Below are 15,183 nucleotides of genomic sequence, written 5' to 3'. Positions count from 1 at the left end.
TGAATAGCCCCAGCTTGCGTGAGCTACCGACGTGGTGGGACTCCAGTACTGAGGGACAGACATTGTTGGGTGCTTTTGTTAACGGATGATTAAGCTCCCACTCACATCTTCTACATGCTAATTATAAAGCTTCTAAATATAGAAGAGGAAAAGTCCCTCTTTCTCCTCCAGCCTATGAATAACTCATTTTAAATATTTGCTTGTGGCAACTGTTTTCTTTAACAATTGTGGTTCCCCTGAAGAAGTAGCATTTGTAAAATGTTCCTCTTCAAGCAGGAGTTTCCTTTCTCTGCACGTAGCTCTGATCATGTTTACCGATGTTGGTGACAAAAATAAGGGTAACAGCAGGCAAGCTCTGGCGAGGCTGCATCAGCTGCAAGAGTTAATGTCCTGGTAGTTTCTTTTGCCTCTCTGGTGACGCAGAGATGGCAGTACGAAACCCAGCATCTTTGCTTAAAGCCACCGTTGTTGGCTTTTTAAGCCAAAAGGCTGAACTTTGCACAGAAGCAGCCGATGCCCAGGGATGCACTCGCATCCACCAGCCATGCTGTGAGGGTGCTAACCCATGGTAGGGCGTCGCACGCAAGGTGGCTGGGGGCAATATCTTTTTAAACCACTGCACAGGTGATTTAAAAACAGGTTCACTTTAGCTAGTCTCTTGGTGCCCTAAAAAGTCGTTGCCCTCTTTTTCCCAAAGAAGTGCGGATCCAGCCTGAAAGCAGACACTGCGTTAGATACAGGCTTGTGCATTGCCAACTGGTGGTACGAAGGGGAGAGCACAGGCCACCAAGTTTGAAGGACTTCAAAAGATCTATCTGGCTTGCTAAACTGCTTTGACCAACGGTGTGCGCCCTCTGAACCCACTGAAATGGCCAAGCAAAACAGAATGTGTTAGATTAAGCCTCTGTGAGGGCTGATTCTGAGCTGCAGCTGCAAAACTGAGTCACTTGACCATCTCAGCAGGCTTTAAGCATGCTTGTGGCACTTGGCATTCCTGAGCTGGGAAGCATTAACTCACTGAAAAACATCACCTGCACTCACCTGTGTGTACCTCAGGTCGTTAACCTCACATCTGTCAGCTGGTGGCCTAAGGCTGATCACTGCACTGAAGTTAGGAGCCTGCAGAGACCTTACCAAGGGCAGATATAACACTTAGTTTCTAGCAGCAGCAGTGTGTGAGCAGAATGTGATGCTCATTAACTCTCAGATTTTAGTATAAATTTCCAGGGATGGAGTTAGGCAAAGATCCTCCTGCAGCACCCACAATTTTACTCCATATACTGAAAAGATGCCATTAATACCAAACCCTGTGGAATAAATGTGGAATAACACCGTGTTAACCAAGCCACTATTATGAGTGAAAAAATTTAAGTGGCTTAGGTAATTCTTCAGAGGCTGTGTAGGAGTGAAAGAGCAACTCATCTAACTAGTTGATATTCTGAGTTGTATTATGGGTCTAAAACAGAGCAGTTGGCAGAGTTACTTAATTCCCCCAACCCCTCCGCCTTCACTCCTAAGTACCTACTCAGTCACATTATCTCACTCACCTCTCTCAGAAGAATAAGGCCTGAGAACATCATTACCAAATTCAGACACAGTTTTTGTGTGTTTCTATTAAATTCTCTCCATCTCCAGGTTTCTAGATGCGCAGGAAGGGTGGGAGCATTTTGCAACAACTGCAAAGTAGTGTTATTTGGATTCCAGTTGTACCCCACTGTCATAAATTGATGTGCAAAACCCCATATAGCTGGAGCCGCAACCCTGAAGAGCTAACACACTAATGGAAGAGTCTGAAGGGGAAATAGAGGGAGAAAGTGATTTGCCTGAGGGTGCACCAGAATTAAATGGCAAAGGTAGAAACATAACCCTGGGAACAGATACTTAGCCTTGAAGAAGCTGGTGGGCATCAAAGCACAGAGAAATTTTGTGCATCTGTTTATTAGAATGGGAATTGAGTGCCTGTATAGCTGTAGCTAGCTATACCTTGCTGCTTAAATACCTTCAAAAGTCTGTCCTAATTTTTATGTTGGGCCAGTATATTGTGTTGTTCCTCTGGTCAGATGAAGGATTCATCCATCCCCAGAAGAGCAGACACTGAAATAGTGGGCTCAACTCTCTTGTTGACTTCATCTCATCTGAGCCAGAAATTTTGTCCTGCGTACCACTTTGTTTAGTTTTGATTGTTACAAAGCACCTATTTTTAAAACTCCTAACTGGGTTTACTTTCATTAGGCTCCAGCAGCCTTCTTGTACTAGGACTGACTCACTCCATACTACACTCGTGCAGGTGTAATTGCATTCAGTTGAGTGATGTTATTTCTAGTTTACACGAGTAATATAGGGCCTACCTAGTGTAAGTCACCTGCTAATTCTCTTCAGCATGAAAAAAAAAATCTCCCTTGTTCTAATTTTTTTTTTTTTTTAACGTTAACTAAATGTAGACCTATGAGTAATACATTCCACAGCAGGTAATGGGAGTTGAATGGATGTGGCAGTTCTGGCATGGCACGTGTGCAGTGGGAAAAGAAACTGAACTTACACAGATTTGGTAATCTCAACAAGCCTCTTGCAGGTATGAGCACAGGACAGCCCACAGGTGTGGGAAGCTGTAATGCCACCTCCTTTGGGTCTCTTTCATTCTTTTCCTCCTGGGAAAGAGGGATAGCTTGGGTTTGTTCAGAAAATCACGTGTCCCTTGAGCTTGACTGGAAGACGTGTCTGTTTCCAGGTTTATCCCAGAGCATCTGCTAAAGGCACTTTAGCAGCTAGTTCCTCTTTGCGTAGACTCCTCCCGGGGAGATAAACCAGGATAGCTTGTACTGCATGTTTTTTTTTAAATAAGTAAATAAATCCAAGCAATCCCAAAGCCCCACCCTCCAGTTTCCTCTTGTTCATTCACACATGGCTGCTGATGGCAGCCAACCACTCATGCTGGCTCTGGGGTTAAAAGAGGCACCCTCTCATTTCCTTGTTTGCAATGATCTCATTTAATGGAAGGCAGGTGTAAGCGGTGGTTTGTTTGTAAGCATAAAGCAGGTAGATGTCAACATTGTCTGTTTCCAAAAGCAAGCTGAAGGCTATACTTGGAAACAGCTTTAGGTTATCAACACCATCTTTTTATAATGTTGGTGAGTACCATTGTCAGACCTTTGTTTTGAAATGCTGGAAATTCAGGCATACAGGACTTTTTTTTTTCTGGATATCATAAGCTGCTGGTGGTGGTCTTTGTAAAGCAAGAGCATGCAGTACTGATACTGAATCTACAAACGAGGGTTCCTTTAGTTATATTCTCTTCAACTGTAACATGCAAATTCAGTGCCGGTAAATGCAATCACTAACTTGGTACACGTAAACCTTGACTGTAATTGGACTGCAGGTGTGGAAACAATAAACAACAATAATAAAAACAATGTATATATGTTTTTTAAAACTCCTATGACTAGGCAAATGCCTTTTTCCTAGTACCGTCATCTGTCATAGTACATGTTTTTTTTTAACGTAGTAAAAATATTCTTGAGTAAAAGGAGCATTAAAGGTGTGACTGATCTGAAAAGTGATGTTATTACTCAAATGTGAAGAGCACCCTAAGACTGGGTCACTTCTTTAAAATATCTAAGGACATTTGAGCTAATCAGGAGTTAATGAATGGTGTCTTTGCTCAAATGTGAAGCTTGGCTGAAAGAGAAACGCTTTATAAAATGATATGAAAGTCACTAGCATTACTAATAAAGGAAAAAATAGTTCTGATAGTGCTGGGAGGCACCATAAGATACTTTCAGGGGAAAGAATTAACTTGTAATTAATTAATTTGAAAATTTAAAAAGTTATATAGTAGAAATGAAAATTTAAACAAATTTGTATTTCTTGGGAATAAGGTATTTTAGTTAACCTGGATTGGAATGGCTACTCAGGTGGTTTTTTTTTCAGCATTTTCTTTTCACAAGAAAATTTAGTGAAATTCTGTATTTGTCAGAATATAAACTTCTGAATCTAAATCTTTAAAATGAAATTTCTTCTTTTCCCCCTTCTGAAATGAAAATGAAAAGTTCCCTTAGAATCAAGTATGTCCAAGAGGGCTTCTGCTTGGATGTGCCAGCATCCTGAATGCCAGTAAGCTAGAATCTTGATGCTGCTATGAATGTTTGCTCTTTTCCTCCTTTGCATCTGTTCAAGTTTAAATAAGTAATTCTTCACACAGTAAAGTGTAAATTAAATATTTTTAAATCCTTTTAAAGTAAATATCTAGGATTTTGAGGATTCTAATGTGGTCAGAATACAGAAGCAGGTACAAGCATGAGTACAATTTCCAAAGGTAATATTGGATGAAACATTTGAGAGCCAGGAGACATTATTTATGCTTCTTATTAAGTAGAAAATAGCACTACATTCCTTTTTGCCATCTTGCTGCTTATTTTTAAGAAACAGTACCCCTCGTTTGGGCTTTCCGGGCCTGCCTTAGCCACAATTTTCCATGTGCGGTAATATCAGAGATGAAAAATAGGAAGTTGATGCTTGTAGCAGTACACTCATTCTAACAATATTACCTACACATTGAAAAGGTGGGGACCGTCTGTTAGCGTATGGCTAAACAACAGGGTGTTGATCTTGCACTCTGCATCACAGTCCACCCTGACACTTGTCCCCATCACTACTTGTGAAGTTTAGAGATCATTAGTTTTACTTTAAATCATAAAAGCAAAGCTGAGCTCAGGTGAGATCCACACCCTGTTTTGCCAGGCGCTGTGCAAAGCCATTGGAAAAGGTGGCTGTAGGATGGAGAGCTCACAGACAACATACAGTGCCACTACACCTCTGCAGCTAACTGTATAGCCACATGGGTAACTGTGCAGCAGGGCTCACGACTACTGTCTTCCTCTGAGCATTAGCAACTTGTGCCATTGCCTGCTGTAGAAGACAAAATCCACTGTGCTAAGAGTAAGAGATTTACAGCCTTTGCTGCAATTGATGTAGTGTAAGGGTGGGGGAGGAGAAGAGGTGCTGTCACTATGCTTATCCGCTCTTGCCATTCCTCGTCCTGGGCTCAGGTCAGTTAGGTCCCAAGATACGTGCAACGAAGTGGTGTGGTATCTGGGATTTGGTGGGCTAGAGAACTTGCTAGGATCTAGACGTTCTTTTTAGAGCAAGGCTGCTGTAAAATCCCTGGGGTTTTCCACTGAGTCACCGCAGCCAATGTGGTTGGATGCATCACATCACCACCACTCCACCTTAGTGGGCTCTCCACAGATAAAGCCATACATATCTGCTGGATGGAGACAGAAAAACTACTTTACTAGTAAGTAGAAGTAAGATTCTGCCACTTGGACTTCCTGTTAAGTCATTTAGAGTAGTAACTCATTCTTTCCTACCTGCAGCAACCCCGTCCAAAAAGAAAGGGCAAGATGCACATACAGGCAAACACACACCTTTTTCTAGTGAAGTTAGTGGCAACCACCACTGAGGTTAGCAGAAGGGAATGGCTACAACTCTTCTGGGTCACTCTCATGGCAGAAGTGACTTCACTTAATTGTTCCTGATTTCTGACCCTCTCCTTTTCTCCTCCTCACCAGTGGAGCCTTCTTATCTCAGTTGTATTTTGTTCTTTTCCTGCAGGAGAAAATACAAGAAAACATCACAGAGGTAAGAGTAAATCGCAGAGGACTGGAAGGTATTTGTGAGTCGTCTGTCTCTTTTTGTTAGGGGTTTTGAAGGAGGATTTTCATGTTACCAGATTAGTTTTGTTCCCAGGCAAATGCCATTCTACTGATTGTTTCCCCTTTTGAAGGTCCATCTTGCTCTGCTGCTGCTCCAAATCCACTCTGTTGCTAGTGGTAGTCCTCCCCTCTGACGTTAGTGGTAGTTCACCATGAGTAAGGACAGAAATATTTATCCTTGAGGTCAAACCCTAATAAATGTCACTCTGTTCCTTCTGCAAGATCTGCTGGTTCGAACTCCTATCGCTTACTCATGCTGTAATAACAAAATGGATTGTGGGCTTGTAGTGTTGCTAATGATCTGTGCCTTTGCAGGAGACTGAAGGAAAACGGGAATCCTGTTGATTAACAGGCCCTATTACAGCTACCTGATCTGGTTATCTTACTGCCTCCTTGCAGGAAGGACGCCCAATGGGGGTCTTTGACAGATTCATTTTTCTTTCTTTGGAGCCCTTGTGCCTGGTTGCTTCAGAGCACCCACTTTGCAGCACGAAGTTTTTTGGTGCTGGGCTGACTCCCCCTCCCCTGCATGTGGCGTATTAATTGGTGACTTAAATCTCATGGCGTGCTGAGCATCTTTAGTTCGTGTTGACTTTAACTGGATTTGAGACTCCTGCAGAGTGCTTCCTAAAGACTAAACCCTGCAGCTCTGCTGAATGTGCCCTTTAATGTTGTGTGATGATGGAGGGAACTGGCAGATAAGCCAACGTGGTGATGTGATGGGCTAAGACATCACAGCCACCCCTCCTGTTTGCTGTCACCCTGTGCCGAAGATGATCACTCCAATGCAGAATTAGCAGGACAGGCTACGTGTGTGCTTGTGTGTCACAGCCACAAGAAACTGAAGTGTGGTGGCTTGAGTCATGGATGAGGTGGGTTTGAGCTGTGACAGTTTAGTGGAAAATACTGATTTGGAGATTTCTGTGCTGAACTGTGCAGGTGGGCACTGCGTAATGTGAGACACAAGAACAGGGAGAAGGTAAATATGCTCACAGTTGTTTTCCTAACTGTGGAGCTGACACTGATTGTTAATGAATTGTGAACATTTCTCTGGCCAGAGGTCTTGAGTTGCTGCAAAAGGATTTTTTTCTGGGGCTGACGTGGTTTCCAGAATGATTGATCGCTCTCTGTGTGTCCATCCCCTGCGCTGCTCACGTTGTCCTAAGTGCTGTGTCTTGTTTCAATGTGTTTTGCATGTACATAACCATGGCATCAGTGAGGTTTGTGTTCAGCATCTCTTCTCTAGGGGAGAGTTTCTGTAAGCCTCGATAGAGACATAAAGTACATTAAAAGCTCCTACAAGCCCAATACACAGTTGTATCAAAGGCACACAGAGAATTGAATGTGTTGGTCTGTTTAAACATACCATTACAGGGTTAAGGTTTGTGCCCCTTAGGATTTTGAACTTTCTTTTTTTCTGTCGCTGATGCCTGCTGCCTGTGTGTGTGAGGCAGCTGGGCAGATGGACTTCATGGTCTTAACAACTGGTCTGAGCTCTGCGGCGGCAAGCGGCCGCTCCAGGGACCGGCACGCAGCAATTGCCGAGCAGCTACTCCCAATAACCTTGCTCAGCGGGCACTGTCTGCCGGCCGGAGGGCTGTGTAGCGCTGTGAAGTAGCTGCTGTGGTTGGGAACCGTGCTTTGCCAGCACCTAGGGCAAATTAGCTGGCTAGTAAACTTCTGACTTGAGTTTGCCACCTGCTGTGTGATTAAGGTGTGATACTAAATGGGAAATTGCACATACTGCCGCCTGATGCAGAAGTGTAGCATCCAGCAAAAGGAAGCAGTGGGCCAGCAATTCATTTAAAGGCTGGTTTTAAGTAGTATCTCTCTGTGGAGTTGGTAATTCCAGCAATGAACTGATCACTTGGCTCCACCTCATTTCTCACATTCATCTGTTGAGGGGTTTTCTTTTTCCCTTTGTTATGTTTTTTTCAAAACTATCTCAGCAGTTCCTACATCACCGAGCTCTGGAGGGTGACTAGCAGCTGAACTGAAATGATCTTTTGTTTGCTTTTGCATCTTCTTCTTTTTGTTTCTCTTTGGTGAGTGTCACCGCATAAGAATACCTAGGTGGTAGTAAGCGGCACTTAGCTATGTAGGAGAAACACTGCTGTCCTCTGTGCCTTGCGGTGTAAAGAAACAGATTCCCCTGATTGCAGACCTGTTGAGAAGGAAGATGAGGTATGTGCAAGACAACTCGAGGAGAAAGAGTCGGAGTAAAATCTGAGGTATCCTAAAATTGTAATTGGAAATGACAGACACTGACTCTTGCATTGATCATTCTGTTAACTGTGTTGACTCCAATGCTTTTGTAACAATTATGTATTGATACGATTTTCCTCATAAACTTAGAAGTTTCACAGCTGTCTAGACAACACTAATTTCATTACTCCCAACCTAGCAATTGCATCTGAACCGCTGAACTGTGATGCAGATTAATCACAGCGATACCAGAGGAGAAGGATATTTAATCAGAACTTGGGTCATCTATCATTCTCATATCTAGTTCCCCTTGGTTAAGTGAATAGCAGATAGCTTGTTAAATAGAGACTGGAGAAGTAGTCAGCAAGAGGGATAACTAGACAGAAAGCCAAAGCGCTCTTGGACTTTCAGGTCCTGGGTTGGTTTTGCTTTCTCTGGAGCACTTGAGACCTTAGTCATGTTTGATTTGACTGTTAAGACTCCCATTTATCCTGAAGACAGCTGTCTGTGGACTGCCCGTGTTTTTCTGGGAGACACTTGGCACCTTCAGCTCCCTGGGAGATTAAAAGGGAAATGAGCCTTTCAAGTAGCCCTTGGCAGTCGCCTCCTAGATTAGGTTCGTCTGCTTGGGTGACATTCAGCTAGTGCAGTCAGTTTTGCACTTCTAAGGACTCACTAAAGTCCTATTTATCCTCTCAAAATGTGTCAGATAAATAATCTGTGTTTGTGTACGTGGCATACATTTTCCTTCATTATGATCCACAGCCATGTATTTTCACTCCGCCAGTAAGACAGAATTGCATGCGTTGTCTTAGTTTAGCTGCATGTTGGTTAATTGTACAGCTTAATTTTCTATTAAGGTGCAAATGCTTCTTTTACAGTGAACTCATTTTAGATAAAAGTCAAGTAAGAAAGAGTCCTGATACTTTATCCGTTCTTCATGGATGGATTTTTTTACCTCTAAGTACCTGTTAATGCTGTACATGAAGCACAAAGTAGAAATGGAAATGTAACCAAAGTGCCTTTGAAATATGGCTGTGACCCTGAAAGAAGCATCCTAACGGGCCCTGCAAAATACTAATGTGATTTCTTTAAAAAAGATTTTACTCTAATTAAAAAAGGTTGGCATCTGATACAAACCACATGGCCGGAACATGAAGCCTTCCCTAATTTTCATAAGGGTTTTGTTGTTTCCACTTCAGACGATCGGGCAGGAAACTCATAAGCAGAGATCTTTTCCATCCCTTTCCCACACTTTGCTATTCTCTCTCATCTATGTCTGTGCTTCTCGATTCCAATTTGCTCCAGCATTTAGGTAATACACTCTTGGAGGAAAATGTGAATGTGAACGTGTTCTTCCTTAAAAAAAAAAAAGTGTGTGATGTATTTATGTTGGTGTGTAGCACAAGAGGTGAAACCATACATTCACAAATGGTGTTACATACAAAATAAGTGGAAAAGTGTATTTTTTTTTTCCCCAGCTTTAGTGCATAGTCATCTTCAGGGTTACTCATGCTGCTACCTCTTTAGATTAAAATAATCCACTGTCTCTTTTGTATTATTTCAAAATGCAGGTAAAGCCTCATTCTAGGTAGTCTTTAAGTTAGGTCTTTACTTGGGACCAGATCCTGTGAGGAAAACTCTGTGCTGGGGATTAATCTCATCCTTTAGTGCTGTTAGGACATGCTAAAGAGATCTTCACTGCAATGAAGAAGCATCAGTGCTCTCTCAAAGCTGATTGTCTGAGCAAGGGTGTTATATATGGGTGATAGTTGTCACTGCCATTGATAGAGTAATGTAGACTGAAGGGGACCTCCGGAGGTCATCTCTTCCAACTCTTGGTGCTTGAAAACATCACTGTGGCCCTGATTAACTGTTGGCATTCATCAACTTCCTCAATTTGACAATATGCTTAGTTCTTAGTTCTGATGCCATTTCATTTCCACAGCTTATCTATTGACCTTGCAAGGTTATCTTAATTACAAATAATAAAAATACCCCTAATTCCTTAAGCTGTGCAAGTAATTATAATACTGCTTAGCTCAAGTTTTTCTTTATATATACGTATACTATCCGAGCAACTCCAGCAATATAGGATGCATTAAAGGTCGATATCCTAATCGCTAGCATGCACACACAATGTACGACTTGATGTATCAAAATTCTTTGTAAAGCGTGGTCGTTTGGGTGCTGAGACCTCCTCGGCTCCCTGTAGCTTCAGTAGGACTTCTTGAAACTCTGGGCTTCAGGGAAACTGATGTTAAGTTTTCAGTTCAGGGCTGCTAGGCGTTGTGCAAAAAGAGATCTGCTGACTGACTTCTGTAATATCACAAGTGCAGTTGTTTCTGTTAAATTTAATGAACACTTAATTTCAGTAAAAAAGGTATTGATTTGTTGAGTGCTCTGTATTCATTGCACTGCGGAATCATAGGTGCTTTGGGAAGAAATTGAACACGGTCATGTAAGTAAAGCTTATAATCAATCAGTATGTGAAGGGGGCAAATTAAAGTGACATTGGCAACCTTAATTCAGTATTTCCTAGCTTTCCGGGTGCTTTACTTCGCAACCTGAGTGATCTTCTAATGTGGCTTAAATGCAATCAGATACTGGCAGCATTACACAGCTCTGAAAAAGAGGCTCCGGTTCAAGTTCACAGAGCTAGGTGGAGTTTGTGCTTTAATTTATGGAGGAAGTTTATATCACTTGGCTATGTCTAGGGAAACTTCATGGTGAGAGAACAAAGCCTACCTTCTGCAAAATCCCAGCTTTTGTTCTGCTAACACTTTCTATAAGAGATAAACATTGGAATGTAAATGTTTTAAATACCCTCCGGCTTTCTGTCCTTCTCCTAGTTCCCTCCATTTAAGAGAGCTGGAAGATGCAGTGAGATTGGACCCTGTACAGATACATGGGTTTTTTTCGCTGTGCTTTTGAAACCTTATGCAGTTTTTCTACTCCAAAAGGTGTCAGCCATTTCTTATTATGATGGCTCTAATAGAGGAAAGTATAAATTTTGGATTCCTGATGTGAGTAATGGGACTTATCTTTATCCAGAGCAGGAATAAGTTCAAAATAATTATGAAAAATGATTAAATAGCAACCAAATCTTTCTTACTGATATATATATATATATTCATATTATTTTACTAAAATTAATTTTATTCCATATCTTATATTATCTAGTGCTGGATAATTATCGATAAATACAAGTCCTTAATGATTAATGACTATTAAAATATTGAATATTATTGAGCATAGTTTTTCATCTGATTTATAATACCTAAAAAGGTACTGATCATGCAGAATTCGTTGTAACAATAACACATCTTGCTTGATAAGGAAGGGACTCTGCCAGATTTGAAAATGGAAAAAGTAGGTTATGCTACTCAAATACTATGATGACAAGTGTCCTTACCTATCAAAAGAAAGTTACATTCAGGTTTTTCTTAATCGTGTTCATGTTTAGGTGAAATTCAGCCATAAACGTCAGTATTGTTTCAGCAGAACCGATAACACACCTGCTTTTGCATTGGTCCTCTAAAGGTGCGCTTTTTTTTTTTTTTCCTTCAAAATTCTTAGTGCCGGACAAGTTTTCCTGATTCAAATCTTGTGGACGTGTCAGAGCAGAAGTAGTGTTGTGCCTTCTGCTACTTTTCTAGGATTTGTTATGAAAAGTCGTCTGGAAAAAAGCTGCTGGAGGTTTTTCACTAGCTATGCACCCAGGTGATTAACACTCTAAAAACAGGTGATAGAGATAGAGATTATGATATTTTGGCGCTTCTGTTTCCGCCAATTGGAACCAAGCAAAATAGTACGTATGTATCTGGAAAGCTGCATGGAGAAGAATAAACCCAATCTCCTGACACCTTCCCACTGGCTTAGTTTGGCTTCTTTCGGTGATACCCAGCGCTCTTCTCACTGACTTGTTTTCAGCTGAATTGAAGTGGCTTGCTTTTTTCTTCAAGGTTTTGCAGTGTTCATTCCTTCACATGTATGGAATATAATTCTGCTTGGGGGTGCGCAGATACCAGTAAGTGTTCATTTCCATTTTAGTTAATCTGAGATTCTTTACTGAAGCATGTTTGGAGAATTAGATTACAATTTGATGAGAGGATGTACCAGGGAGTTCTTCTCCCATGATTTACATGTAATTTAAATAAGAAGGATAATAAAACTTAATGAAGAATTCAGTTAAGCCCTATATTGATGCCTATTAGACATGATCTTCCTCTAAAATACTATTGATTTTTTTTTAAAGTTTTTTTGTTTTGCCCCTGAGGAGTAAATTACTCGGATTCGATGCATGCAACCCAGTGAAACTTCCTTAGTTAAAATGACATTAACTTTGAGGGTCGTGTTGGTAGCCTAAGAGGGAGGAAGCTAAGATGGTTGCTATTCATGCAGTCCCTCTACGGATAATCAGACTATTCATTTCCCAAGTCTGGATGAAAACAGTTTATGCCATTAGTAAGGGGGCTTCTTTTTTTGGAGCTTAATGTAACTGTTAGCAAAGGCAGAGGCTGCTCTATAGAACTTCTCTTTGTGTTCTTTTCTTCTTATTTGCACTGCAATTTCTTGATGTTCACAGAATTTCTCAATGTTCACAGATGATCTACATGAATATCTGAAAAAATTTCTGGTTTTATTCCCTGTAAATAAGTGTTAACACAAATGTTAACACAACTGTCTCCAGTCCTTCCTTCCCCAGCTGCCATTTCCCATTCCCTTGTTCTTCCTCATCCCTCTTTCCTAACTGTATGTGAATTTTTGTAATCCACAGCGTAAAGAAGGCAGGTGTTGGTCTTCCACTAGCACAGTACACACAGAAGCACAGAGTCTTGTCTGTTGAAAAGCTTTCCCTCCAAGGGGAAGCTCAGGAAACAAGTGGGAAACCCTACGGTTTGGGGTCTTACTGCCACTTGCTGCCCTTAGGCTGTATCACTCTACCTTTCAGTTGAGCAGCCAGAAGTTCCTGGGAAATAAAATGCCAAAAGAAGGAAGAAAACAAAATAATTTAAATGGTTTTGTTTTGTTTTCTACTGGAATGCTAAATTATATCTGGTCAAACCAATAATACCAACAGCTGCTAATGAGTTGACCCCTCTGAACTGGTACTTCAAGTAGCAGATAGGTAGTCCATTGATTTTTCCTGTCAAGCATTTATAATGTATGAGCTATAGCAACTTCTAGGCAATTTTCAGTACACTAGGTAATTACAAAAAGCTGGTCATTTAAATTACCCTAAGATGCAGCATTTCCGTGACTAATTCAGAACTCCTATGTCTTAGCTGTGTCTCAAATTCAATTTGAATTGATAATGAGTTGTTTTAATCCCTCTCTTTGATTTAGCGGTCAGACCAAAGGACAATGTTTTTTTGGGGGGTAAGGAGGAGAGAGGGAGAAAGGAGGAAAAAAATAATAAAATGTTAGTGACTGACATTATTTTGGCAGTTAATGTGGGAATGAGCTTTAACTTGGGGACCTCCTCTGGGGGAGGGCAATAGAATTGAAGTCCTGTAATAAGCTTCCAGCCTTCAAAATCTCTCACTTCCTAAACGTGCGTCTCCTTTGCAAATGATGAAGAGGGAATCTGAAGGCATTTTGTTAAAAATATATCAAATGCAAGGGATGAGGCATCCTTGCTGAGATAATTTGCCCCAGGAGAGAATCAGTTATCTCCTGGCAGCGTGACTTTTTCTCAAGAGAAATTTCTCACTTTTAATGTGGATTACACTGGAGCCACTAACAAGTCTTATCGAATCTGGGAAAGCTATAAACCCTCCTTCCTCATTGCCACATCAGAGAGTCTCTCTGTTTGATTTCTGCTGATTAAGCGCTCTGTTTGTTTTAGCACATTCTCAATAGACTGTTCAAGTATTATGAATAATATTTTTTTTCCCCAACAAATGCATTTTGTTTGCCCTGTTGTCCTGCCTATTTTGGGATGATAACTTGTGGATGGCATTTAACTTTAATTAGATGACAAGGGAGAATTCCTCCAGATCTTTATGCCATATCCACATGGACACTGCACTCTCTCTGGGCCAAAGGATTTATCGCACATTAAGGTGAAAACACCAAAAGTCTCTTGCGAAAGCATTGGCAGCCCCTTGCCGAGTGCCATGCCATCTCCACAGGCACAGGGGAGCACGGCTAGTAATGTATTTTGACAGGCTGGCTTCCAAGTGTTAACACCAAAAAAGGAAAAGAAACCTTACGTAGAAGCAAAGGATTCGGGCTTTCTTTGTGTGTGCAGTAGTTTAAAAAGGAATTACACATTAATATATTTAATACACGTTTCAATGAGCACCACCACAGAGAAGATTAAGAAGCAATTTACTGTAGTTTTTGGCTGGTGTATCTCCTTCGCTCAGTCTCATCCATCTACTGATGAGTCGGAAGAGATGCAGACCCTGTTACAGAATTTCACGTGTACTTTTCTAGGGTTTGAATTAATGTTATGCTCCAGTGGATGGTGATGTTAGACTGTCATCACCCAGAAGAACAACAGAAACATCCAGTTGTTACGCACCTACCTGCACATACTATCCTTCACAAGGGCTTCATAAAATATCTGAGGTATTTATATTGTGGATTTGTTTTTTGACCATACTCAAGAGATATTATATGCCTGATTGCACGGATGGATGAGCGGGTACATGCACGACAGGTACATTAGATACATTCAGCTTAATAAGACCGATCCCAAGCTCTCAAGAGTACAGTTTGGCACTATCATTTCCAAAGATGTGTTGTGGGTTTTTTGTGTTTTACTGTTTTTAGGTTTTTTTTCCTCAGCCAGATATTGGGAGAAATTATAGTAGAGAAAGGCTTTGTTTTCTCACAAGATGTAGGGGTGGGACTTTGGACATCTGGTCAGAAAACCTTTTCTTAAATCTGTTCTTTTTTCAGTACAGCTGCTTATTCCTAATCTTCATTCTGATTCATAGAGTATTTAAACTCATGTTCCCCCTCACTTAGCTGTAACCGTACCTTCAGAGAGAAGAAATAACAATTGTCTGAATATAATAGAAGTGCTACAGTTAAATCATGATTTCTTTCTGAGGTTATTACTCTTAACATGTACAAGTATCTTATTTCTGTGCTCCTGTGCAACACATTCAGATTTAGTGGTGCATGTAATTAAGGTTCATAGCTTTGGAACCTTTCTTGACTAATATTTGCATAAAACACATTTTCAGCTTATGTCTAATTATTGTTTTGATTAGGACCAGCTATTTTTAAAAGGGGGAGGGGGGAAATCCTC

General features: G+C 41.0%; 1 protein-coding gene across 8 annotated transcripts in view; it reads left to right on the top strand.

Moving 5' to 3' along the window:
• PDE1C (phosphodiesterase 1C) overlaps nt 1-15,183 on the top strand; it is a 315,435-nt gene that overhangs the window by 125,107 nt on the left and 175,145 nt on the right. For 4 of the 8 annotated variants that reach the window (XM_054189654.1, XM_054189655.1, XM_054189656.1 and 1 more), the window contains one exon: nt 5,611-5,637. The exons of the other annotated variants lie outside the window; for them this stretch is intronic. In XM_054189654.1, the coding sequence (XP_054045629.1) occupies nt 5,611-5,637 (27 nt within the window). The remainder of the gene's footprint in view (nt 1-5,610; nt 5,638-15,183) is intronic. 8 annotated transcript variants of the gene reach the window in all.

This window comes from Rissa tridactyla, chromosome 2 (assembly GCF_028500815.1).
Source record: "Rissa tridactyla isolate bRisTri1 chromosome 2, bRisTri1.patW.cur.20221130, whole genome shotgun sequence".
Taxonomy (NCBI): Eukaryota; Metazoa; Chordata; class Aves; order Charadriiformes; family Laridae; genus Rissa; species Rissa tridactyla.
Note: the sequence above shows the minus strand (reverse complement) of the source record. Positions and strands in the feature narration are given on the sequence as shown.